Here is a 27752-nt window from a genome sequence, read left to right as displayed (position 1 = left end):
ACCAAAGGAGTGCCAGACACAGCCTTCCTGGGCTTTCTGGGGCTTTCAATTAGTTAGTTACTCACTTAGGGGCTTCTACATCAGAGCTACAAGAATTTGGATAAATTTCTATATAGATGGAACAACATTTAAGATATCAATTTGTCAAAGGTAAAATCAAGTCTAGCCAGTGAGGCAGAAAGTAAGTGTGCTGACCACCTGAAGTTTGTTATTTAAGAATTTGGATATAGATCAATTTTTCTCCTGGTTCAGAGAGAAGGAGAAATGTAAATTTTACTTCCTATTTTAAGTAAAACACAACACAGTCACAGTCTAACATTATACTTATCTTTCTACTTATGGTACAAATCAAACACGGGCCTCAAGTATTTTATTATGGAGAGAGGCCAGGTATCCATTATAATCTGTCTAAATGCTTAGTGTTGAAAGATATCTACTAGAGATACAAGAATCAAGAGAGTCCTACTCCTGTAGGCTCCTGGCATGAAGGATGTAACACGATTTTATAAGAACTATTTGGGGAATAACACCAACTACTATTGGGCTCTTTCTCTGTAATTCCATACTCCAATATGACATACAAAAATGGGACAGCTCTTCAGACCCAAGGGTTATACGTTGTTCCAACTTTTATCTTACAGCCTGCAATACTTGGGGTATAGTTGGCAGACATTAAATGACTAAAGTGAAATGTGTGTTGTCTCAAGGTATAAATTTTAGATTAGATTCTCTATAGACAGAAATTTATTTGCCATTAAAATACTGAAGCAAACAAATGCCTACTACAAAGACTGTGGGGCTTTTTGTCTTGAGAACTGGAGTTTGTTTAACTCAGTAGACTTGCAGTTATTAAAGTCAACATGAATCAAATAGTTTACTGTAAATAAATGTAATTTTTATATCCAATAAGTTTTCACCAAGTTAAATAAAATTAAATTATGTTCTCTGATCTGAAGTAGGTAATCATTTTAATAAACTACTTTTTCCTGCTTAAAATTCTGTTAACTCTGATGTGTTGTTTTATTTTTAGAACTACTACATATCCTTCTTCAGAAAATCAAGCATTAAATTATTTCACAGTTTTTGCTGATCCATGAAACTGATGTTTATGCTTTTGTTACAAACACTTGTAAACTATCGGATTAGCACTGATACCTCATAGAATTTAATGATATTGATGACCCATGCACAGAGACCAGCTGCTGCAAAAGATTTGGTCCGAATCAGATTTGGACTGAACTCTGGGTCTTTCAAATACTGTTCATTCACCACTTTTAGACAGTTCTCTGGAATGTGCTCTTTGTCGTAGTTAATTAAAGCTTGCAAAAAATCATCAACCTGTAAAGCAAAAAGACTTATTGCAATGAATCCATTTTGGCTGCAGAGAAAATTCCAAGATCAAAAGTTAAAATCAGCTTTTAGAACTCATAATACAAAGGCAAAATTGGCAAGCTGCATTTATCCTACTGTTTGACTTTTTCAGTCTTTACAGTATGAAGTTAGAATTAGCAATGGACACTTTTAAAACCTCTTCTATCCCAGGGTAAAATATTCAGTCCCAGCACAGGAGGTACTCACATTTCGAAGAAAAGAAAGGAAGCAAAGAAAACGCAAAACACATACCAAAAAGCCCCTTTGACTCACCTTCCTGTACATTAGTAACATTTTTCAAACCTGAGAAATCCATGTAATTTTCTCCCTCCTACACTTAACTGCTTTCATAATTTTGCAAATAATTAGCAACCTTCCACCTGCTGCTGGCATTGACTGAGGTATGCCATAACCCCCATCTCACCTCCAACTTGGCTAGCAAAGGCTCTCAGTCTAAAGAACACAAGCAGATCACATTCCGTAGCTAAGAAGATGGCCTTGAGCACTGTTTACCATCAAGCGTACTGAACACAGTATAAAAATGTTAGGATTTTCAGCTTTCCAGGCCCACTGATACCTTCCCCATGAAGATTCTAGCGGCTTTCCAACTTCGATCTTTTGGCACTCTGCCCCGGGGAGCCAGGAGGACCATTACAGCTGCAGTAACGTTGGTGACTGCATTGGGGGGGTTGGGAAAGGCTTTCAGTTCAGTGAGGTTGACCTGAAAATCACACACACACAAATACATGGGGTTAGTGCAGGTCTAGCGAGGCGCTAAACTGCCACAAGCTCGTCTTCTATGGCCTCGAATTGCTTAACATCACACCAGGGTCTATATAGTAGTTTTTTGCCACTGGGGGAGTTTATTTTGGCTCCCAGGGGTTCTTGCTGGAAACTTTTTGAATATTCTAGAAACATCGCTGTCCTTTTTTGCCTCGAAGAAAAATGATCCATCTAGTACCCAACTCCTGGGGAACCCTGCTTACAGAGGCCAGGAAGTTTTGTGAACATACAGGTTATAAGGTATGTATGCTCTTCTCCTATGCACTTTAGCCAGAAATATAATGCTTTAATTCAATGCCTCTTAGTTTTGTTTTTCTGCTTTACATGCACCAGTAAGAAACATCATCTTCTAGCATCTTCCATTATACTGCAGTGACTTTCAGTTGGGTTCATGTAGACTGAATCGTCTTTCCTACACATAATACAGAAAGCTGGATTTGGGCTGAAGTCAGCTGCTGTTGAACACCTTTGGATGACTAAGAATCCCATGATGTTGTAAGTATTAAAGAAAACTGCTGGCTGGATATGGCAGGACTGACTGCTGGATGGGAGAAGAGTTTGAACTTTGATATCCTCAAAGTTTTGTCCCAATTTTAATGTTTCATAGGTCTTTCCTTTAAAAAAACCTTTTTGGCTGTGTTCCCCACATTTTCTGCTCAATTGTTCAAGTCTAATAACCCAATAAAGGTTATAATTATAATAGTAAATTAAATTTTGAGGAAACTCACAAGCCAAGAAAGCATCTTTACCCTGTTGAGTGTGTTGAGTGCAGCCGTAGCAGCCACCAGTGCGGGCTCAGCCTTGAGTAAGTCAGCCTCGCATTCTTTCTGCTTCTGGCACACCTCAGTTTGAATGGCTGTCACCTAATTTAGAGAGAAAAGGCACACAAGCTCATGTACACAAATGATTATCTCAGAAATCTCTATTGAAAAGCACGGATGAACTCAGATGCACTGTTAATTTACTTGTCTATACTTTGAGCAGGTGAGAAGATTTGTCCTAAAGACTAATTTCCCATCAAATACAGTCTGTATATAAAGCTTTGTACAAGCACAAAATACACAATGACAAATCTCAGTGCCCACGGATTCAAATATCAAAGCGTTCTGACTCATTTAATTGCATGGTGCCACTAACAACAAAAACAAGATTAAGCAGCCGTTCCTCTGTTTTTCAATTTTCTTTTTCAGAAAATCCCTGCCAAGTGAAAATCCAGGCTGGATCAGTAATCTAGACCACAAAATATTCTCCTAGAATTTTTATCTAGCTTTATTAACACTGGTTATTCCTTAAAAACAGGTGTGAAGCTCTTTTGTTCAACTGGTTTGAAGATATTTTGTTCGATGGCCTTGGATTGTATGCCCAACTATAGACTGAATTTTTGTAAAAATCAATTACTGGCTTCTCTGAGGACCTGGACACCACAGAGGCAGGATTCCAGATCCATCTTATGCAACAGACAATGACACTGATGCCCACCCCTCTCTGTTGTGGGTCCTGTGGCCTCTCTTTAAAGGATGAACAGAGTGCTTCCTCAGCCTCCTGACAACCCATATAATGAGGACGTAGAAAAGCCGTAGTGGGAAATTCAAACCAAACCAAACCAATATGAAAAGCTGGGGGTTTTAATCCTCTTCCTGTTAGAATACATATAGAATTCAAAGCGGGGAAAAAGTGGATTTTTAGTCTCAGCAGAAATTTGAGTTTCAAAGCTGTGGCACTGGGCATCAGAATCTAGACACCACTGGGAGATGGTTCCCGTGGTTACAGTGATTGTGGAATATAAAGTGTGAACAAAAGTGCATTTCTTAAGATGTGTTTGGAATGAGCAGGTTTAACCATACCATAAAATTAAACACTGCTTACACCAAATTATGTTGTCTACTACAGCTTTATTAGTAGTAATTATCCTTCTCCTGATTAACCATTATTTTGCTGTATACTGCACCTTTTATGAACATAATTGGTTCAGGGTAGATATGTGATCTCCTGCTAATACACACACAGCTACTGTTAATGTAAATAAGAAAACTCTGCGTGCTTAATGAGCACCATTCCAAAACCACAATCCTCAAAACTTTCCAGGAATAGACCATGAAAATCCTTAGGAATGTTATATTTTCTGTATGCTACAAGGCATGTACAAATGACAGTATATGAGTAACTACTTCAGATTTATTTATCTTCCATGAGGATACAATGAATCTATAAATGTTGTTTGTTACCACTTACAATGGAGTCATTAAAATCACTTTAAATAATTTACGGCCATAGATTTTTAGTGCTAGGAGAAACCTAGAAGGTACTTCTATTAATGCTATTTCTATGAACTGGGCACAGCATGCTTCACCTTTGGATTCCTTGGCTATTAATGGGATATTATTCTTTTTCATAATTTTTATAAGTAATGCAATCTGGAACATTAAAGAAAAATCCAATTGGTCAACTTATTTTTCATTCCCAGTGCCTCTTACCCTCAGGTAAAATAATACTAGCGAGAATTTTGTATATTTTAGTGGCTTCATGAACGCTAGGATGCAACTTCCTCTGCATGACGGCTCCTAAGTAGAGGTTAGCAAGGCTCAACTTGGCGAAGGCAAAGAAGCTGTGGAGATGACCTCACACGGATGCTTTCCCTGGACCATGGAGTTTACAGCAGAGCCCCTGCTTGGAAACACCAGAAATCTGCTTCCTATTAGTCCATTGCTCCTTGCAGATACTCATAAAATTTTGTGGTGGTGGTGGCAGGGAGAGAATGAAGTCTTAAAAATTGCTTGAGTGGAGCTATGGCAATCAAAATTTATATGTAGCAGTCTTAATCCTCAAGACCTCAGAACATGACTTTGTTTGGTGATAGGGATTTTGCAGTTAGTAAAGCCTTAAAAGAGAGCTCTAATCCAACCTGACTGATGTCCTCAGGGGAAAACGTCTAGAAATACAAGAGATACAGGGCTGTGTGAGGCTCACAGAGGAAGTGCTTTGTGAGGACATAATGTGAGGCCAGACATCTGCAAGCCAAGAAAAAACAGGCAGGAGAAACCTGCTCAAACAATCTTGACAACAGCATCCAAAACCAGGAAAAGGTAACTTTCTGTCATTTAGTTCCAAGCTTGTGGTGCTCTGCTGTGGCAGTCTTAGCAAGCAGGCACATGGCTCTTACCTGCTTTCATACCACATGAAATCTCTGGTCCAAACCCATTTCCACTCATACTTAGAAAACAAACACACAGAGAACATGACAACCATTCAAAATCAAGGAGGAAGCCGGGCTGGTGACTCACGCTTGTAATCCCAGCACTTGGGAGGCTGAGGCAGGAGGATCCTTGAGAGTTCAAGACCAGCCTGGGCTACAAAGTGAGCTCAAGGTCAGCCTGAAGTGCATAGTGAGACCTTGTCTCAAAAAGACAAAAAAAAAAAAAAAAAAAAACCCACCCAAAAACCAAAACAAAACAAAACACCAAGGAGGAGCTCCAATATTTGAAGAGCTTACATTAGCACTTCAATTAAGGAGCTACTTCCACCATTGCATGGTCCCACTCCATGCAAAGAAAGAAAGCAGTTTGCAAATGATCACAGGATTCTAGAATTTTAGAATTTGGAGCTGGCAAGTCAAAGATGGAAGAAGAACTTCACAGGCCTAGTTGTACTTGAGCTCCTTGAAGTTGCTGCTGTGAATGCCAGTGATATGAATGGTCCTTGATTATATTTCAGCTTGCTTTTCCACAGGGCCTATCAACACCACATAGCATGTCCATCTCTCAACTGCAACCTTTGCTTAGTCCTATTGAATGTGGCAGTGCACTTAGTAAATTATGCAGCATTATTTTTTAATTACTACTCATGTATTGAGCCTAAGGAGCCCAACTGCACAGTTGGACCCTTTCTGATCCACACTCACCCTCTTCTGTAACTGTACAGTATCCAGCACTTCGCTGAATGTAGGACAAGTGAGGTCAGAGTAGGCACTTAGTGTTGATTTCTAACAATGTAGTTTAATTGCAAATATACCTTTTTCCCATGACACTCAATTTACAATAGTGCCTTCCACCATCTCATCTACCAGAATCCTTATCATCAACTCAAAATACCTTGTTTCTCAAAGTGTTGCTTGATTTCTGCAGGTTTTTCCCATTGCAATGTAAGCCACACAAGGACAGCTTGCTTGTCAAATATCCCCAGAAACATAAAACAAGGCCTTCCCATCCTCAAGGAAAAAGCTGAGTTCATATTTTTTTACAGTTAAATTAAGCTCTACAGGTAAAATGAACACATGTTTTATTTTTATTTCTTGGCATGGATTAGACATACAAAAGGGTATGTGTCTTTTTCATGTTTAAAGAATCTCATGGAACTACCTATCAGATGAATTCTAATTTTCAAACATCTTTTTCCCCCTTTATGAGGGTAGTTTTACCTTGGAAATTGAAAAGAAAAAATAAAAAAATACCTGAAGTATTTTTGTCATATTTTAAGATCTCCAAAATGTATCCATGGTGATAGGTTACAATATAATAATTAGTGAAACATCAGACATTTGTATAATGCCTGAAAAATATCTCCTGGATAGAATTAGCTTATGATAATCATATCATGTATGATACGTAATTGCTTAATAATACACTTTTAAAGACATCTCTACTTATCTGAAACACAATGGAAATACTCATTACCAAAATTAGGCATTATGTATGTGCCTGTTGGTCAGGCTAAATGTACTTTGTCGTTAAACTAAATTATTTCATGTTTTATTTTTAAAAATCACTTGTAGTTTTGATTTTCAACATAGTTTAAAGTATCAATGCAAGATAAATGAAAACACACTCAATACACATTAGAAAAAGAACTCAACTGTACATGAATGACTAGCAACAAAACCAGAAAAACTCAAATATCTTTTGATATCCTAGAATACAAGGATAATGGCTACTGTTTGAGTGATCATGAGTGTGTTAGAAATTTAGAACTTTTTATAATCTTTTGTCTAAGGAAAATTTATCTCTTACATATACATTCATTCAATTTTTAAAAATACTTATTAATCATCTGTTTAATGTGCTACGTCTTTTGGGAGATAATGTACACAAAAATATCTTTCATTTGGAACTGAACTTTTGGTAAAAAGAAAGACAACAAAAGAAGTTGTATTTATTTGCAGAATTGCTAGAAACCTAATTTCAAAAAAGCAGAATCTATATAATGTTAAAAGTAATCATTTCCAACAATAAAACATAATGCAAGAATGCCAGGGCTCCTATTGAACCAAAAAGAACAAGTTTAGCTTAGGACTTAATAATAAACTCCAGTTGTATTATTAAAATGCAAAATTTGAAAACCATCTTGCAAAGTGACGGAATGGGCTTTGTTAACAATTGAGTTGTTCCATTTGCCTAAAAACTGAAAACCTTTAGAAACCTCAGAGGTGACTTCCTGACCTTTACTGTATTACAAATAGGCCTGATGTTCAAGATCCACATCCATTATATGCTTGAATGAGCTCAGTATTTATTGTTCTTTCATATCATTAAAAGAGCTAAAAGGTTGGGAAAATGCATAATGTAAAGAAAGGTCAAGTGGTAATCATGGTGTGAAATGCTGTTACATGTGTAACTATAATAATTCTTTAGACTTTATGCTCCCTGGAGAGGAAGTTGTTCAAAATTGTTCACCTACAAAGGTTTATTTTGTGCTAAATATAGCTCACCACTCTAAATGGTGGAATTAGCCTGACCTTTTGCTCCTCGGCGTCCGCGATGGCCTTTTCCCGCCTTACTTTCTCTGTCTGAAGCCCGATCTTTGTGATCAGAGCTTCAGCATCATGATTTTTCAGCTGCAGCTCAGCTTCTTGGGAAGCAAGTCTGGCTTTCAGATCTCCCACCTAAAGGAAAAGTCATCACTCTTGAGAAATTTGCATGGATAACAACAAAAAGCAGATGCATGAGGCAGGAGGATCACTGAGAGTCCAAGAACAGCCTGGGCTACGAAGTGAGCTCAAGGATAGCCTGAATGGTTTAGGGAGAGTCTGTCTCAAAAAGACCAAAAAAAAAAAAAAAGCAGATGCAGCTTTTTTAGTTTGGATTCAGCAAGTCCCAACAACAGTTTGTATAATCCATCTGTTGACGGACGGCCTCCTTGATTTTACTGTAGTCTCATTTACAAAAATGCAGCCCAACTTTTTCCTCACACTAGAATAAACAGAATAATGTTTTTCAACGGTTTTTTAGGAAGTGCAATTTATTTGTCAGCATTAAGCATAAGTTTGTCTTTGTTTACTCAATCTGTGCACTCAGGGAAACACCAAGCGAGTTCTACAAGCAAGCAAATGCACTCCAATCCCTCATGCTTTTCTGGTTCTATGTATAGCATGGACTCAGTCTACAGAAGGCATGGGAAGGCAGGCTCGGTGACAAGGTGGAGAAACAGGACTTGCACTCATCAACAGGAAACTATTGAAGCCTTTGGATAAGTGGAAGACATGAATTCTCCTTGCCTGTCTGCAGGTTAACTGGCTGCATATAGAAATGCCTGCTGACAGGTCTTACCTTTGCCCACCTTTCATGAAATGGCTGTCATTTTTCTCATCTTCCAGGGCATTTAATTTTAGGACTGTTCGTTCAACCCCACATGAACTGACTCTCTAGAAGGAAAGGCAAACTATGTGCACTTTGTGGGGTATCAGCATGGTGTGGGCAGAGGACCAGACAGTGCCAGGGAGCCACCTCACTCAGCTTTGGGAGAGGCAGTCTTTCTGCAGCATCAACAAGGACAGCAGCTAAACAGAAAGATTCTATTTTTTTTCCTTAGCTGTGATTTCATGATCAGAAGGTATCACCAGGTTTGGTTTCTGAGTTTGAAGATCATGTAAATTAAAGCAGAAATGAAGTACTAGAGAAAAACTCTGACTTAGTTCTCAGAAATGGATAAAATCATGATGATTAGCTCTCTACCCATTTTCCAGAAATGTCAATGTTACTAAATATCAGACAGAACAATCATAACTCTTTTTGGCACTGAGGATTGAGCCCAGGGCCTCTGTACTAGGCTACATCCCTGGCACTTTTCTAATTGTATTTTTTATTGTGAGGTACAGTTTCACTAAGTCACTAGACTGTCTGGGTTGGCTTTGAACTTTCATGCCTCTTGTCTCAGCCTTCCCAAGTGCTGTGATTATAGGAGGACACCACCTCACACAGCCAAAACTATTTTGACTCAATTGTGAAAGATATTTCAATGGTTTCATTTGGTCAAATATCCCACTACTGTATCCAACAAGGCTTGTAAATCCCAACCTAAAAGAAGCATTTGTACTCTATCTAAAAAGCATGATTATTACTATGACTGGTATGTGCACTTAGTTTAAGCCTATTTTTTCGCCTTTCTATATACTCAAAGTAAGATAGTGATATAGTGACATTAGTTTCTCTGTTCTTCTTTGCCAGTGAAACTAGTCATGCCTGGTCACAGTTAAGACTCATCCATGAGTCTAGGACAGTGGTGGGCAAACTTTTGGAGCTTTTAGTGATAACAAACAGCCTTCTATGGCACAAGTGCCAAAGGTTTGCCACCACTAGTCTAGGGAGAATGAATTTCAAGCCCTAACTCCAGTTTTTAAGGAAGCAGTTAGTTCTGAAACATACTAAGTGATTGCAGCTCAAGAAGGCAGGCTTCACAAATGAAAAATGTCGCTAGAGCTATCTGTGAATACGTAAAAATGACATCTAGAGGGGGTTGTACAGCTGTAAATGGGTCGGTAGTTGCACTTTATTGAATGCACATTGCTAAGCACAGATGTCCATCTTTGTGGGACTGCTTACAGTAGACTGACCATGGAAGACACAGATTCCACGATGAAGGTGCTTTGTGCCATAAAAAGCCTGATTCTATTTTCTATGCTTCTCTAGTTCTCTACACAGGAAACTACACTTCCTTTTCATAATAAACTGATTTTTCAAAAAGTCAATTGGAAATTAAATATCTAAACTACCCCTCTGACAGTGAAAGTAGTCCACATCCAGATACCTAATGCAAAGAAACCACTTGTATTTCAACTACTACAGCTTCCTGTATCCTCACAAACTTTGTGCAACTCTGCATCAGCAGGCCATGAATCAGCTCCTGTTTCTTCCTCTCCTTGAGACTCTGACTCATCAATACCTCACTGGAGTGACTAAGAGACCACAGACTCTCTGTTCTCCCTGTGGCTGAGAACCTGCTATGCCTGAGATCAGCGAGGATGCTATTTCACTTGCCTTTAGTTCTGCCATTCGGTGAGATAAACTCTTACGTATGGCAGAGGCACTGATTTTCTTTGCTAAGGCTTCCCTGACAGTACTGACAGTTCAGCTCTGGTGACAACACTATCATTTCCTTAGGCAAAGTCATCAGGTTTTGTTTGAGACACGATGCAAAGGTACATGAATGATCTTGACACAAATCTTATTCCTTGCTTTCTTAGCTCAACATACTAGCTCAATGGGACTTCTAGGAAAATCTTCACTAGGGAGAAGGCTATTGATTTAAGTGAGGGAAACAACGAGACAAGGGAAAGAAAAAAAAGGAAAAGACCTATGAGAGGAAAAATTAGCTGAGATGTGTATAACAAGGAGGGGTAAAGAAAGACACTCACTGGAGTGGAAGGAGCAAACACACAAACAAGGACATGCTCTTGGAGGGCTTCCTGGCAGCTCTTATTTATATTGCTTGATCCAAATGTCCTAAATCCTTCTCATTCTGGTTTCTCTTTCCTAAGCATGACTTGCCTGTTCACTGCTCAGTACAGACCACAGTCCTTCACTAAGGAGCCATTCCTCAAGTGTGAAACTTGGTAGGAAAGAGCTAGGCCATGCTTCAGTCTACCAAGTGCTGGAAGAACATGGCCAGAACACTTACAAGAGAAAAACAAAACATATCTTATTTCTTGCTTAGGCATACATGGCCATTCAACCCTCTTAGAGAATAACTGGCCCTAGATAAACTGTCCCTTAAAAAGTATATGGGATAGGACCTGATGACAAGACTTGGAAAAGCCCACCAGTGTTTGTGGCCTTGAGATGACCATCAGCAAAAACTTATTCCAGCTCAGGGTCCAGTTGGCATTTACTCTCCAAAGTCAGCAGAGCCTCTCAAGTCACAGAGACAGCATGGTACCATGAATGACACATGAGCATTAGAATAACACAGATCTGGTTCAAATCCCAACTTTTCTGGCTCTCCGGCCTTGAACTCTCTAAGCCTCATGTAAGAAATTGCAGGAGTTAGACCTACTTTACAAATCTGTTTGGGTTCCATGAGATTAGCACCCTGTAGGAATCCTCTCCCGATTTACACCTGTCAGTTACAGATAGAGTAGCACTTGGAGGCAGCAGGGGCTTACCACTGAGGAGGATGCTATTACTGGACACCTTCATCTAAGAGAGCTGATGGCTGAGAAGAGTTCATCAGATGAAAGGTTGGAGAAAACTGCTATACTTCAGGACCTCACCAAGGTCATTAGCCAGTAAGATGCCCTGACTAGGGGTGGGGTGTGTGAAAGGGATCTTACCTGATCCCAGGATGGCCAGATTTCTGACTATAAGCTCATGGCCCCAGAGAAGCTGAGTCAGGGTAGGAAACCATGCTGTGTCTGTCCCTTTAACATCCCCACACTGCTCCACATGGGTTTGGGCAGAAGAGAACTCTGAAGACTCTGAAGAGTGACTGGCCAGTCATTTCCAGGTTTAGAAAAGCTCTATGGGTGTACTGCTTGTGCCCTCAAACCATAATTGTTAGAATAGGCATTTTATATAATGCATATACAGTGCTTCAAAAGGAAACACAATTTCCTAGGAAAGAGCAGGGATTGCATGCAGCAGGCGCACACCTGATCATACCTGAGAAGCAGTGGTTTTGAGCTTCTGGATTCCATTCATTAAGTGCTCTTTTTTCTGAGCTACCTCTTTTTGTTTCTTCTTCAAAAGGTTCTTAAACAGTGATATCTGCTCTAGGAAACTCTTTGGAGTGGTGTAGTTGTGTCGTCTCTCGTTCTGGTAATACCGGGCACTCATTTCATTTACACTGGTGTGAACGTGTGCCATGAAGCAGCTAATCGAATCCTTGTGCCTCGCCTGAAAACACAGATATTGCAATCTTAATAAAACTTCTCAAGGTAAAAATACCTAAAAGAAGAAAAAAATAATGAAAGACTGCACACTATAGTACAAGTTAGGAAAACTCACTTAGTCTTTAAGAGACACCCACAGGACGAGAGCGACTACAATGGAGCACTTAGCTTTCTTAACTGTCTTCTTGCCAAGCAGGACAAAGGATTTTTATGTGCTCCAAATGCCAAACTCAAAAGCCAACATATAATACAAGCACAGCTCTTTATAGCTTGATTTTTCTTTATCAAGTGTGTGAAAGAGAAAGTGGGGAAAGTGGACACAATATTCTGCAGAGCAGCTTTTTGGTGTGGCTTTCCAACTAAATTTTAGACAGAGAAAAAGCCTCCAAAGTCACAGGAAAAAAGTGGATGCTGAGAAGAGGCTTAAGAAAACTCATATTAACGCAAATTGGACGGGTAAATTATAAAAGTCACTACTAGGAGAAAAGAATATAACAATAACTTTGATTTTTCATTTGGAAACACAGATCATACATGGAACTGAGTAACTGTCCTTTGAAGATTTCCTGGAGGGCTGTTTCTATCCATTCTTTCCACTGTGTCCTCCGTGACTTCTGTAGTAGTTAACTTTTTAATTTGTGGAGTCACATCTCCCTCACTTTAATGATTATTTATTGCATTCTGTACAAGATGAACCAGGTTCAATTAATCAAGGGGAGCCTAAAAATCAATTAATATGAATTAAATGAGCTACACCAACTCTTGGGAAAGTCACACATAATTTACCAAAGTGTTGTCAATACTGCTCTGATATCTTTGGGAAAACTGCACACAAGTGCCTGGTGATGCAGTTAAATGTTTCAAACTTGCACCATCAATATTACAACCAGAAGTGTGAGGACAGACAGGCCAATCCTTGTTAATGAAAAAAACCACACTAACTGTCCTGGGGAACATCTAGCCACATGGCTTTCCAGCGTTTGGACAAATCACTGCGTGGATGGAAAACTGGCATGCACCATCAGATTACTCTGTATATTAAATATCCACTGACTAGTAGCTGAATTGTGTTTTTAAAGTAAAATTTACAAATAAAAGCCACAGATGCACATCTTAAATAGTCTTTGCTTTTAGTGGTCTAGGATACATGTGTATTATCAAATACCGGACTCAGAAAAATAAAATTTACAAGAAGTTTATATAAACTGCACCTGAGTCATATTTCCTCAGGGACATTATTTTTTAAGAGAACAGGGCTTCGCTACCAACCTGGGCAGACACACACTCCTGTCCCGTCTTGTTCTAAGGGAAACTAAAAGTGTGCACATACCTTTCTACAATACAGATAACTACTTCCTCAGTCAAGTATAACCTCCTTACAGGGGGAAAAAAAGCCTTGGCCTCTGCCCAACCATGATCCTTATGAGGCGGCTTCTCATGGCCCCGCAAACTCTCTTTAACAACAGTTTCATTTGTAAATCTCCGATGGAAAGAGCGGCTTCCGGTGGAGCTGGAAGTGGCCCGAGACAACTCGTCTCAATGGGGCAAAATAACTATTGTTACCGGGCTTAACAAAATGGCACAGCATGGGAGACTCGTGGAGCCTGGGAGCAGCTGGTTGTAATTCACACTGTTTTTCAGAAAACTCTAATCGCTCCAGAACAGACCTCTTTGATGACTGGTCTTCCCTGCATTCTCAATTTGTCACTTTCTCTTATGATAAGGTCAGTAGTGACAGCACTTCCTGACATTAACAGCTGTGGCTTTTAAAAGGGTCATTGTAGAACTACTAATTGCAGTAATTTCATTAGCATAAATTATTTATTCTGCTATTCATTTATCTCCAGTTTTCTTTTGAGGGGGGAGTGGAGAGGGGAAGCTGCCAGTGCTGCCGTAATGCAGGGCTGTGTTTTGTGCTCCGAGAGCCGCCAGAGAAGATCATCGTTGCTACTAGATTTACTCCGTCATGAAAACCAGTTGATGCCACTTGCAGTCATTTTGCAGCCAATTATGGTAAAGGCAAAACTAAAAATCAGAGTGCCAACATCAGACGGTTATCCACCCAACGTTTCCCACCAGGATGCTTTGGAAAAGAATCTGGTCGCCACTACATAATGAAATGCAAAGATGAAGCTGGTTTTTCCCACATTAAGAAAAGAGTGTTTAACTTTTACTCGCTTGGTTGGCTTGCCATAAACACAAAAACATAAACAATTCTCTGTTAAGTGGTGTGACAGTTTCCAGGCAGTAGCGGCCACTGCCACCCCAAGTACTCAGAGTGTAGACCAATCCCGGATACCAGTACTAAACCAAGTATCTTGAACAAATTGGGGTTTTGAAGAGTACTGTACTGAAAGGAGAGAAGGAAAGGCCAAAAGAAAAAGGGGAAAGTGAAAGAATTATTTTTCTGGTTAAGCTGGGGCCAATTTTGTCATCTATAATGTCATATGCCTACAATATGTCTTGATCTTTTTTTCCTGAGAAGTTTCTGTGTTCATTTTAACAAATGTTGAGCTGCCGGGCTATAAAAATGTACTGCTATTTTCACTCCTTTGAGGCTGGTAAAAGAGAATACATTAACCAGATACAGGGAGACACAAAGAGAATGCAGAAAATAATGCAGACAGCCAGCCGCTCTTCACTGTGGTGCCTCCTCACGGCCCTTCTCCACTCAGAAAAAGGTTCTGGGTTTGGCCAAAGACACAGAGTTCGACCCTAGACCTAGTTTAGATTTCCAAGTCTGAAAAACTGGATGAGTTACTACCTTGCCTAGGCTTCCTCCTGCCCACGCAATTACTTTTTTGCTTCTTTACTCCTTTTCCTGTTTTCAAAATAGTCAAGCACTGCTGCTGAGTCCCGAGGAGGAAGGGAGACACAGCGGGTGGGTCCCTTACCCCGGCTCCTCACCTCCCTCCTCGTGAGGGTGACCACGGCAAACTTCGGGCAGGCACTGCTCCTGCTGAGTGGCAGTGCCAACAGTACTCTCAGTAAGACTGCCAGTGCACACAGCAGCAACAAGTGTGTATTACAGCAGAAATGCAGTTTTGTAAGGTGCATTCTGGGTTTTCTTTCCAGTTGTTACCTTGGTTGGTGAATGCAATTTGTTATTATTTGTTGATGCCTTCAAGTTCAGCACAAGGCAAGCATCTTTCTGATGAGCTTCTTTCCAGCCATGAAAGGTGGCACCGATGACCCTCTGGTAGAACATTAAAACAAAGCAGCAACTGGGGACCGAGGGGTTGAGGAGGGGCGAGGAGGCCAAATGAAACCCAGCTACACCTTTGAGAGCAAGAGCACAGGGCAGGACATGGTTTGGCTGGCTCTGGTGAGGCCTGAACCTCAAGGAAACATTCAAAACTGCAAATGTTAATAGCAGCGATGGCTGCATGGGGAGTCAGCGTAACATTAGCCTCATGGCATGTCCGGATTCCTAGGTAACCACACAAACCAGAGCCTGCTCTTAGGGTAGGGGTGACTTCTAAAGCTTACAAAGCATAAAGCCTGGGATGTGATGTTTCATTCCTTCTGTAACTCCATTCTAAATGTGATTAACACAGACAAAGCAAGAATACATTTGTGTGCCTGGGTGGAGAGAGAGCGTGTTGATGGTTACCTGGGTATTCTTCACTCATTTGAACTCCGGCTTTAGCCAGTGTGAGACTGAAATAGGTACAAGGTGAGTTTGGTTGCATTTGTTTTTGTCTCAATAAACTCAGTATTTCTTAGAAAGGGCGTATTTTCCCAAAACTCATAAGCTTTCTGTATCATAACCTTATGTTTTTACTTTTATGCATACCAGCTTCATATTTCAAAGAAAAAATGTTAAAAATAATTAATATAACATAGTTATCACCTACCAAATGGCAGTACTCCTCCTGTTTAGTACAGTATTTTGTTTTTGTTTTTGCTTTGGTACCAGGAATTGAATTTCTAACCTCATGCTTGCCAGACAGGCGCTTGTGTGGCTGAGCTATATCCCCAGCCCCTTGGTACAGTATTTTTAACAAGAACACGGGTCACTACAAAAATAAATCTTTCCAACAATTAAATAACTTTCTTTTCTGAGTAGACATTTTTCGTGACTGGTTTGAGAAAATAGTAAAATATGCCACTCACAGGCTAAATTCTTTTACGAGTTCTGAAGAGATGTAGCCCAAGAAACACAGGCTCTTGCAGATCTCTGTACCTTCCAATATCATATTTCACCCACAGTTAGACGGAAATTTCTATTTAATAATTTCTCCTTTCATCTGGCCCTATTTTCAAGTATGTCCTTCACTCAGTTTCCCTTATAAAGCAAAGGGGTTGCTTTTCCTTAATGTCCCAGTGTCTCTTGCTTTTTTATTTAGCGTGGTCTTTCCTGGAACCTGTGCTCTAATCAGTAAGGTCTTCACTCAGCTGCCTTCCCATAGTGCCCCCCTGAGCATTTCCAACTCTGCCCTCGGGGATCAGTGGAGGGTTTCCCTTCTCTCCCGCATCATGCCGCCTCCTCCCCTCTCCATTTCCAAATCTCCTCTGAGAAGTAGTGTGTGTTGACAAAAAGTCTTCAGATAAATACCCAGGGACACTTAGTGTCAAACTGTTTGTGTCATTTTTTTTTTTTTTTTTGTCAACTGTCATTTAGTTCAGTATCAGGTAATAGAAAAATAGCACAAACATTTGTTTAGACACAGTTAGTTGACACCTCTGGGTGCTTAGAATGTACTGGCTGAAAATTATATGTCGACATACACAAAGCTGTTTGCTTTAATGAATCTTTTCTGTGTGGCCAAAGGGGGTCACCTTGTGTAAGTACCATACATTCATCAAATGAGGTCAATAATTAAGAAGTACCTAAATTATGCTGATACCTTTCACTCTTAATGATGGAAATTAAAACTAAGAAAGTGATCAAATTAGTGCTCATTCAAAAAAATTTAAAAGCTGCTTTTGACCTCTACAAAAACGACATCATGTGTTTTTCTGAAGTACATGGACACACTACACTCTGAATATAATTATTGTTCCTGAGCAACAAATTAGGAAGGTGGGAAAGTTAAATAAGCACCTTGCGCTGAAATGAAATCATCTGGCTAATTTGTTTCGAGCATAATTCAGCTTGACAGAAAGGGTAAAGTGCTTTTAAAATTCCTGTTTGGCACTTGGAATCCTATAGGAGGCGTCATGACACCATCGGACAGGGCCGAGCACCTGACAGAGCTGTCTGGATTTCAGATGATGCAAATCCTGCCGCATCCAGCAGGTGTCAATGGCCACGGCCACAGCAAAGCTGCTTCAGACAGAACTGTTTTCAAAGGACAAGAGGAAGCTTGTTCAGAGCGGCAAAGACAGGAACTTAAAAACCTGTGCCAAACAGAAGCTTAAACCATCTCACTAGCTATGGTTTCCTGTCACTTGATAAACGTTTATAAACAAGATGCGGTAGTCCCTTTAAGGGCCTCACTAAACCTGCCTGGTAACAAACTGGATAAAACAGAATTTTGTTATCAAAAAGATAAACACACACTCTTAATACAGCACATCAGTTTGAACCCCTCTTGTGACTGTTAGAAGACAAAATCATGCCCTCCAGCATTTCAGCAGCACAATAAACTTAGCAACTGTCTATGAAATCTGTGTTAATACTTCTGACCAATATGTATCATATTTAATGGTTTTACAGATTTCAAAGTATCAAATGTATCTGACAGGATTTAGAAGAGATCCTTTTTTTCATTTATTAATGAAAATGTTTTAAGTTCGAATGCGGAGAAGAGGAGGAGAGAGGAGGTAGTTGGATAACCAGAAGCTCTACCGTGCCTGTCTCTCCCCAGGCAGGTGTGGCCGGATAGGTTGTCAGGTCTTTCCTGACAACCTAGCAGTATGTAACTACATTACCAGGCATTTTAGAAAAACACCAAACAAGAAAAGGTTTCCTTCTACATTCTGTCAGTTTAAGAGACTACCTACTTGTTTGCCTATGTAGCTGCTTTTTAAAAAAACATGAGAGTAAAGAAAAATATAACAAACAATAAAGCTAGCTACGTACAAAAACTAACTGTGATCACATGGTCATAAACAGATGTAATAATATTCTTAAAATGTTAAACAATTGCTTTGAAAAGGCAGCAGTTATGCTTTTGGAGCAAGGAAGGTGACAATGACTGCTATGACTAACCTGGGGCAGACATCACTTGACACAGCCCTTGAGAGTCACTTCCACCATCCATCCTGTTCTAGGAAGCTTCTACCTCATCACTCGAGGGAACGAGAGGAGGACAAAGTTCTCTGGGAAATGCCCACTATTGCTGCCTTTCTGATCTAGTTAATCAGAACAACACTAGGCATAAAATTTTAAAAAAATGTTTTTTGAGACAGAATCTTGCTACGTACTTCAGGCTGGCCTTGAACTCACGATGCAGCCCAGGCTGCCCTTGAATTTATAGTAATCCTCCTGCCTCAACTTCCCAAGTTCTGTGCCAGTGCATGTATACCACACCAGTTAAAATTTCCTGTCTAGGGAATCTAACGTGTAGCTTTATACTTACATCTCCTTTCTCTTTGAGTTCAAATGCCTAAAAGTTTCCTTTTTTTCCCATGAAATCATTTTTTAAAAGTAATTAAGTTTATTGGCACATTTCAGATACACAGCGGTCATATTCATCACAGGGAATTCGTACTGTACATGACATATCTTGCTTTTTTCCCCCATTCCTATCCACTCCCTTTAACCCTATATCCCCTCCTTTTTCACAAAAACTTTATTTCCATTTTTTCTTTTATTTTCTTGTCCCTTTCCTCCTTTTCCCCTGCCCTCTCCTTTGTTCCCCTTCCTATCTGAACATCTGCTTCAAATTTTCCAGTATTATACATCTTGGACCTTACTTATACTTTTGATTTCTCACACCAGAGAAACAATGCGATCTTTGCATGTGTCTGATTGATTTCACTTAAGAGCATGGTCTCAAGGTGCATCCATGCCCCTAAATCAAGGAATGGATAAAGAACATGTGGGTTATTCTTAATATAATGTAGTACTTTTCAGTCATAAAGAAGGATAAACTTGAGACATTTCTAGGGATGTGCAATCATTTTAAAATGTAACAGGAGATAGAAACTTCATTGTGAGGAAATGACCAAGATAACCTGCAACCTTAAAATCCATAAACTAGATAAGCAGAAAAATTATTTGACTTAGTGACTGTGAAATCTATGAGGGCTATCAGTATCATAGAATAATCACCATTAACTACCTTGCTTTGTTAGGAATCAAATATGGCCTGGTGCACTTTTGTTTGGATTTTTTAGCTGTGAACTTGTAAGACTTAGTTTAGCAATAGCTATGTGATGGAAGGCCTTGGCCTTCTTGTGAGTTAGTCCATGAGTGAGAACATGCTCAAGTGCTGTGTGTGTGCCCAGGGCTTGCACAACCACCTCCACATGATGGGGAAAGGTTAGCCGTCCTATTCCATAGACTGTTAAGTAAGGGATGATTCACCATTTTAGATAAGGACAGCTTCCTGACAGGAGGTCTTTTCTTCCTGATAGGAAAGTGCTGGTCTACTGGGGATTTTTAGGTAGTGTGTGTGTGTGCATGAGTGTGCACACGTGTGTGTGCATGTTAGTGTGAGAAAGAGACGCAGCATACCTCGATCCCTTCAGTTTCCTCAATGAACCTCCTGCTGACTGAGACCAGAGCCTCCTGTGGCCAGGCATGAAACCAGTCAATAGCCGTGCAGTTAACTACAGCTGGGAACTTCCGAGCTCTAACTCTAAGCGTGTGACCGACCGGAGAGAAACACAAAACGATCTGTGGAGACATGGGGGCAGGGAGCGAACAGGAGGGCGGTGAGTGAACAAAGAATGACACTGCTGTGAGGACAATGAGGGAAAGTGGCACAGCCAACCGTGACATTAAACTGCCCCAAAGCACCAGTCTGGGGGAGCAGCGTTAACCTCCTCGCTGGTCAAACCACAACCTGTTTTAGTGGACATGAGAAACACTGCAGCGAACTTCTTCTGAAATTCACTCCTCTTCTAAGGGTGCTTGATGAAGATTAGTAACAGTGCACATTTTACTCATTTCTATTTCATTACTAACACTGTAACAACAGAAGAGAAAAACTATCATGATACAATGATTCGAGTACCTTCTGTTTCCTTCCATTCTTTAATGTATCAGGCTTCACACAACTGCATAATAATACACATAAGAAAAAACTCAAAAAATTAAAGTGCATGTTTATTTCTGTTTCTACTTAAAAAATATCTGGCTCAGTTTTTACTTCAGATTTTAAAGTAATAAAAACCTTTGAACATTCTCTTGCTGAGAAACTGATGAAAATCTGAATTTTTTTTGTAGTTATTTGCTGATTTAGAAGGTAATTCAAACCTGACTAAATCATCCCTTGGTATCTGTATCCATAGGGCCCTGGTCCAGGGTCCTCCACAGATACCAAATCCCGAGGATGCTCAAGGCTCTCTGGGAAAACGGTTCTATTTGCATGTAACCCGCTCACAACTTCCAAAACTCTTACCTCATCTCCAGCTTAGGTGCTCATGCCCAACACAAGGTAAATGTTATGCAAATATTTGTTACATTGTGCTGTTTAAGGAATAAAGAATAAAACTCTGCACATGTTCAGTACAGACATGATTTTAAAAGAAAATATTTCTATCCATAGTTGGTGGAACCTGCAGATGAGGAAACCTCAGACAGGAAAGGATGGCTGTGTATTTCCTCACCTTCTTTAGACACACAACGGATTCTGTCAGCACTGCCTGAGCTTTGGCTGCAACACTGTGTCACAGAAATAGTCAGGCAGGGTAAATGGCAGCCCGTTTCTGCTTCCTCCCGAGAGTCATCTCCAAACTGCAGAGGGTTCAGAGGAGACTCTCAGGAAAAGCTCTGAAGGAGAGTGTAGGGAGCCACCCCAATCCTGTGCCTCTCTGAGTCCTGAGGGATGTAAGGAGCCGGGGTGAGACTGGAGCTGAGAATGGTCTGCAGGAAGAGTCAGTTCACAATGCAGAGTGACCAAAAATCAAAACCAAAATCCCCAAATGGCGAATAACTTAATTAAAAATTACTATAGTAAAGGCCACACCTATTGTATTTTTTTGATCACAGCACATTATCTGTAGAAATAGTTCAGATTTAATATAAAATAAAGTCCTATGGCTTTGTCCAACATTGAAAGATCAGGCAGTTGAATCCTTTTTTCAATGGAAATGATTCTGTTTTACCTATAGCATTTAAAATAACCATGTTGAAAATACCAAACATCCACTTAATAAGTGTCTATTGTTGTTTTATATAGCATGTATATTCAATAACCTGAGCTAGAAAAATCCCAAGATGTAAACATTATTACAAAAGGAAGTTCATAACATGAAATCTACCCCTTACATTTTTTTTTTTTAGTGTATAGTACAGTATTAACTATGAGCACAATATGGTACCACAGATTTCTAGAACTTTCTTACCTTGTACAACTGAAACTCTATACTGGTTAAAAGCCACCCTCCATTATTCCTTCTCCCAAGTTACTGGCAAACACCATCTTTTTGTTTCTATGAATGTAACTGCTATATATGTTGCATATCACTAAGATTGTACAGTACTGATTTTTCTGTGTTGAGCTTAGCATGATGTACTCAAGGTTCATGTATGTTATGGCAAAAGGCAAGAGTCCTTCCTTTTTAAAACTTGTGACATTCCATTATGTATACATTTTTAAAATCCATTCATCTGTCAACAAACATCTAGGTTGCTTCCATGTCTTGTCTATTATGAAGAATGCTACAATAAATGTGGGCACGCAGATATCCCTTCAAGATCCTGATTTCATTTCCTCTGGATATATGCCCATGAGTGGAACTGCTGGATCGTATGGTATTTCTACTTTTAATTTTAAGAGAAATTATCATAACACTTTCCATAGCAGGTGCACCAATTTACACTTAAAAACTGTATACAATGTTTCCAATTTCTCCACATATCCTTGCCAACACTTGTTATTTTCCATTAAAAAAAATGATGATCCTAAGAGATGTGAGGTGGTGTCTCATTGTAGTATATTCCTGATAGCGATGTTGTGCATCTTTCCCTATGCCTACAGGCCCCTTGTTTGTCTCCTTTTCAATTCTTTCTCCATTTTTTAATTGGGTTGATTTTCCAGTTCTGAAACACGGCCATTTCTTATACTATGGCACCTCAGTTGGTAAACTGAATCCTTTCCATGATTCTGGTTGCAAACCAAAAAGGATAAGAACTGAATCAAATTTCCCCACAAGGGCAATATTGAACCTAACAAACGAATTTGACCTGACACAAGAGCAAATTGGTAGTGACCTGAATCGTGGAAGGAATTCAGTTAGTCAACTGAGGTACCTCTGTATGTTACAGATATTAACTCCTTACTAAATATGTGGCTTGAAAATATTTTTTCCCATTCCACAGTTTGACTTTTCACTCTGTTGAATATTTCCTTTCTAGGGAGAATCCTTTTAGCTTAAAGGAGCGTCACTTGCCTGTTGTCTATTTCTGCTTTGTTTCCTGTATATCTGATATCACGTCTAAGAAATCATTGTCAAGACCAAAGTTATGAAGATTTCCCTCTGTGATTTCTTCCAGGAGTTTTATAGCTTTAGGTCTTATATTTAACCTATTTTGAGTTGAGTTTTGCATAAAGTTGAAGGTAAGGTCCATTCTTTTTCTTTTTCTTGGAGACAGGGTCTTGCTCTATAATTCAGGCTGCCCTTGAACTCACTATCTAGCCCAGATTGGCCCCAAACTCATCAAGATCCTTCTCCCTCAGTCTTCCGAGTGCTGGGATTACAGGGGTGGCACCACTATGCCTGGCTTTCTTTCATGTAGTAAAATGTTCTTGAATGATGTTCAAGTTGATGATCATTTATTCATTATATTTGAGATTTTAGTTACAAACAATAATTGCTCTAAGATTCCACGTGCCAACGTAAGGAGCCGCAGTTACAATACATCGTTTTCACTTATAACTCAACTTTTGGGTCTTTTACTAGCTTTTTCACCCTACATGGAAATACATATTTCTCCTTTCTTCCCAAGAAGTTCCTTTTCTACATCCAATTCATCTTTCATTGAAGGACAATTTTAGAAACTTCAATTACACACAACTATAGCAAAGACAAAGAAAAAAAATCATCTTGTACTTGAGATTCCAAGTCTTTCCATGACTTTCATCATTTATTTCTACACTTGTGATTGGCACACTGTCAGGTCTTAAGAATGTGTTAGAGAATAATGCATTCAAATTACATTTGTTTAACCACAGGAAAAAAATGCATTCTCCGTGTTACTTTACCAGTGTGCTTTCAGCACTTACTGAAAAAATAACATAGAATGATCATTAAAATAACCTTTTCTTTTCTACAGCTTAAGATATTTTCTATGTTATTCATTGTTGCTTAAGAATCCATACAACATACTCAAACTTCACATGGAGTGGCAGTCAGTCAGGGAGACCAGAGGCTCTGACAGTCTGGGAGCTGGTTAGGAAGATTTCTGGATGCCTCCCCCCCAGTCTAAGGAACCAGAAACAGTGGGGCCAGGACTCAGCAACTGGTTTTCAAGACCTCTCACGTGATTCATTCATCCACAGAGACCACTCCACTGACCATTTCCTACAGGAAATTTGCTTTCTTGTTGGCCTTTTTTATAGCTGGTAAAATGCTCATAGGGTTTAGGTCTCTACACACAGAATAAACTGGAACACTTAGAGAATTTTAAGTAAATAATCATAAGTAATTTACACTGAACTGTCTAAACTAGTACCTGGGAACTAAAGGATAGAAATACACTTGCTTATTAGTGGTCTCCAAGAAGGAAAGGGACCGTGCCACACCAGCCTGCAGATGCGTTTATTGACCCAAGTCACAGTTCAATGAATTCTAGTTCCCCTAAAGAGAGGGCATAGCATTTCTCCAACCATCCAGCTGTCCTCAATAAGCTTATGTGAGAGTTTTTTGGAAGTCAGTGCTAATATCTGAAACCATTGGTTATTCCGTTTCCTTTTGTTTTTTAAGATAGGGACTCATTATATAGTTCAGACTGGCCTCAGACTTACTGCAGTCCTCCTGCCTCAGCCTCTGGAGGAGTGGGATTACAGGCGTGTGCCACCATACCACCATGGCTACTTTTTTTTTCCTAAAATACTTTGTACAGCTTTATAGAAAGTCTAGAGTAAACATCAGTTGCTGCCGAAAAGAACATTATTATACAGGAAAATCACTCTGGATGAGTTTTCTATTATATTTTCCTTAGTTTCAGAGGAGGTTAATATAGCAAAGGTTTTATAAGAAAAAAACTCAAATGATTGAAAAGAGGTGTTATGTTGCCTATAATTAACTTCTAAAATACTTCTAGATCCTATGGTATGCATATGAATACTCACTTGGTTAATACTAACTGGTTAACATTAACCAAGTGAGTTTTTACATGGGTAGGTCTGCGTGGGCTGGGGCTGGGGGTAGGCCTGGGGTAGGACAACCAGCATGTCACGGTCAGTGTCTCACACAGGTCCCCGCTGCAGAGCCAGCTACCTGGAGCGCTTTGCTAACTTCTCTTATCATAAATCACTGGACAGGCACCATCATGGATATCATATGGGATTTTTCAATAACAAAATAGTGTTGAAGATGACGCAGGTAGCCAGGAGAGGTGACACATGCCTATAATCTTAGTATTGCAGGAGTTATGAAGCATGAGGATCCAGAGTTGAGCCCCGCCTGGGCAACATAGTGAGCCCTGCCTCAAAATGGAAACACAAAAAAGGGCTGGGGATATAGGCTCAGTGTGAATTCCCCTGGGTTCAATCTGCAGTACCAAAAGAGTTTTTTAAAATAAAATTTAAAAATTCACAGGCAAAGAGAACTATGGTACAAAGCCACGCCCTCCCCACTGATATCTGAACAGACTAGGAGAGTTCAGGTAGAGAGGGATCTTGGTAATCATATCCTTGGTAGTGTCACTTGAGACTTTGGAGTTTGATAGTTGTAGTAAACACTTTTCAGAAAAGAACCTATTTTTTGAGGGATTCCAATGAGAAGGTTGGCTGACTCCTCTCATGGAAACACTGCTATGTCTGTCTAAAAGGAAGGAAGGAAGAGCCGGTCAGATCCCCACAAGGACAGAATAGGTCATGAGGCTCGTGCATGTCCCTCCATGTTAACAGATAAACTCTGCAGTTTATCTGTTTCAGTCTGAGACTTCTTTTCCTTGAAGTGTAACTGGAGTTGGGAGGGTTGGGGAAAGAAAGAAAGTCCCGTTCTTCATCTAAACAGATGTCACCTACTTTTCAGTGCCCAAGTTCACTGCATCGTACATGCTCCACAGAAAAATGCCTGCTGATTGCAAATGTATCAGATTCCCACAATGGAGGGCAGAAAGTTAGCTAAGAAAGTTAAAAATGCCTCAAGCAGCTGTGCCCTTTTCTAAGAGCAAATTCTTACAAGTAAAATGCAAACCCTGAATCACCAACTATGTATTTCCTGCAGCTTTAACATTTGGTTGTCAGGCACCTGCTTTGGGAGTGCACACCATAGAATTTTCTATTCTTTTTTCCTTTTCCACACACAGGTGTTATGACTCATTTGCAATAACTCACATTTCATTGTGCTTTGTAACAGTTTCAATTTCCTTCAGCTACAATCCCAATGTAACTACATATTTATTTGTATATCACTAACAGGACTTAGTCCATTTCATCTGGTAATGGAAATTTGAATTGCTACCATCACTGTATTTTTTTTTTCAGTTGCTTTAGCTAAGTCTAAGATAGAAGTAGCCCTTCCACATATTTACTTGGGAAGCTTCTATCCATAACTTATGTTTGTATTTATCCTCAAAAGTCTCAGTACTTTTCAAGAATAATATAATGTAAAACTTACTGAAAGAATCCTCACGAGAAAGGGGGCTTAGCTCAGAAAACAGCCCCCAGTGTGACTATTTTAGTCTCACTTTGTCATCTTAGATCATAAATTGCACCTAACAATCTTTTAACAGCATCCTCAACACACCCTGCATTTTTAGATGTTTGCTTCTTAGACAGCACACAATAAAATTATTCCCATGACTTCTGATTTGTAAGTATCTGACAGCCCAGATTTCTACTAAAGGTAGTATTTTCTGTCAGGAAATTTTAATTCATTTTTTAACTTTTGTGAACAAGGACACTCTCCTATTAAGAAAGAAAACTGTATGTGGAAGCCTGAGACAGAGCACAGAAGGCACGTACTCCCGAGGAGCGAAGACAGTGGGAAGAGCCCTCATTTCAGGTGCTTTGATGGCCACCAGCACCTGTGAGGGCGGCCCACTGCTTGCTGGGCCAATCTGCAGCCTCATAAGTATCGGGCTTTATTTTAATTTAATTTAACTTTTTTTAAATTTGGTGCCTACTGTTTTCCTAAAGAAGGCTGTGTATTTGAGCCATGTTACATCAAGTTCCTGGCTTCTGAGCTGTGTGACACTGTGCATAGAGCAACCAGCGTGGCTGCTCACGCTGCTGGGTGCTTCTTTGCATGTGCGCTATCACCAGCACGGGCTGCAGGCGCTCTGGCAAACCACGGCTCTGAAAGTTACCGAAAGAACAACGTGGTCATGCTCTTCGAAGGGCAGTGCGTTCTGGTGCAGAGTGAGGTCCTTTGCTCTTGGACCACTCTTCACTTCTAGTGTCAGATTATTATTTTTAGAATCTAAAGTAATGGAGACTTTTACTCTTTGGGGCTCTTTCTAATCATTTCTCAGTGAGATCTACTGTCAGGTCTTCTGCGAGCTTATTTAACACACACCTCTCTCGCATTACATTTGTTTGTGTAATTATCGAATGGATGCTTATCCTCTGGACACTGCAGAGCTTGGTATGGGCAGGGACTGTGGGCAGGGGCTGAGCTACCTCTGCTCCTTGGCATCTCCTCAGTGTCTGGTGCACCACAGGCACTGAGTGATGAATACCTAAATGAATGAGTAAAAACTTGGCAACTTGAAAAAAATACTGTTATTTGTGTCCTAAAGTCCTAAGGTTTTTTTTTTTTTTTTGAGACTTTGCTGTTTTATGGAATTCTAGAGTGGTGAACTTCAGATATAGAGCACAAGGTCACATTTTTAGGCTCCCTCTGTATTAGTCACCTTTCTGTTGTTGAAACAAAATGCCTGACATAAGCAACTTAAAAACGGAAGGGTTTACTTTGATTCATAGTTTCAGAGGTTTCAGCCTGCGGTCAGTTAGCTCCAAGGTAGAAATGGGGTGGTGGAAAAGTGTGACCAAGGAAAGCTCCTCAGCTCACAGCATCCAGGAAACAGAGGGCAGGGGAAGAACCCATGAAGGGTGCAGGGGCTGGATTGCAGTCCCTAAAGTCACCTCCTCATGGCCCCCACATACCACATACCCAGAAGTGTGCCTTCATGAATCTCCTTGGTGGCTCTATAGTCAATGAAGTGGATGATGAAGATTAGTAATAACCACCCCTAAAGTTGTTTTCATTCAAG

General features: G+C 39.9%; 1 protein-coding gene across 7 annotated transcripts in view; it reads right to left on the bottom strand.

Moving 5' to 3' along the window:
- Nucleotides 1-27752, bottom strand: part of Dnah11 (dynein axonemal heavy chain 11) — a 298369-nt gene that overhangs the window by 91054 nt on the left and 179563 nt on the right. For 6 of the 7 annotated variants that reach the window (XM_063239334.1, XM_013152435.3, XM_063239345.1 and 3 more), the window contains 6 exons: nucleotides 19878-20039; nucleotides 12021-12254; nucleotides 7883-8029; nucleotides 2904-3017; nucleotides 1949-2092; nucleotides 1156-1338 (listed from right to left, as the gene is read on the bottom strand). In XM_063239334.1, the coding sequence (XP_063095404.1) occupies nucleotides 1156-1338; nucleotides 1949-2092; nucleotides 2904-3017; nucleotides 7883-8029; nucleotides 12021-12254; nucleotides 19878-20039 (984 nt within the window). The remainder of the gene's footprint in view (nucleotides 1-1155; nucleotides 1339-1948; nucleotides 2093-2903; nucleotides 3018-7882; nucleotides 8030-12020; nucleotides 12255-19877; nucleotides 20040-27752) is intronic. The other variant, XM_063239325.1, reaches the window with a different exon arrangement.

The sequence above is a fragment of the Cavia porcellus genome, unplaced genomic scaffold, assembly GCF_034190915.1.
Source record: "Cavia porcellus strain 051 isolate PalLab524CR breed Dunkin Hartley unplaced genomic scaffold, mCavPor4.1 scaffold_2, whole genome shotgun sequence".
NCBI lineage: Eukaryota > Metazoa > Chordata > Mammalia > Rodentia > Caviidae > Cavia > Cavia porcellus.
This window is presented reverse-complemented; position numbering and strand designations above follow the sequence as displayed.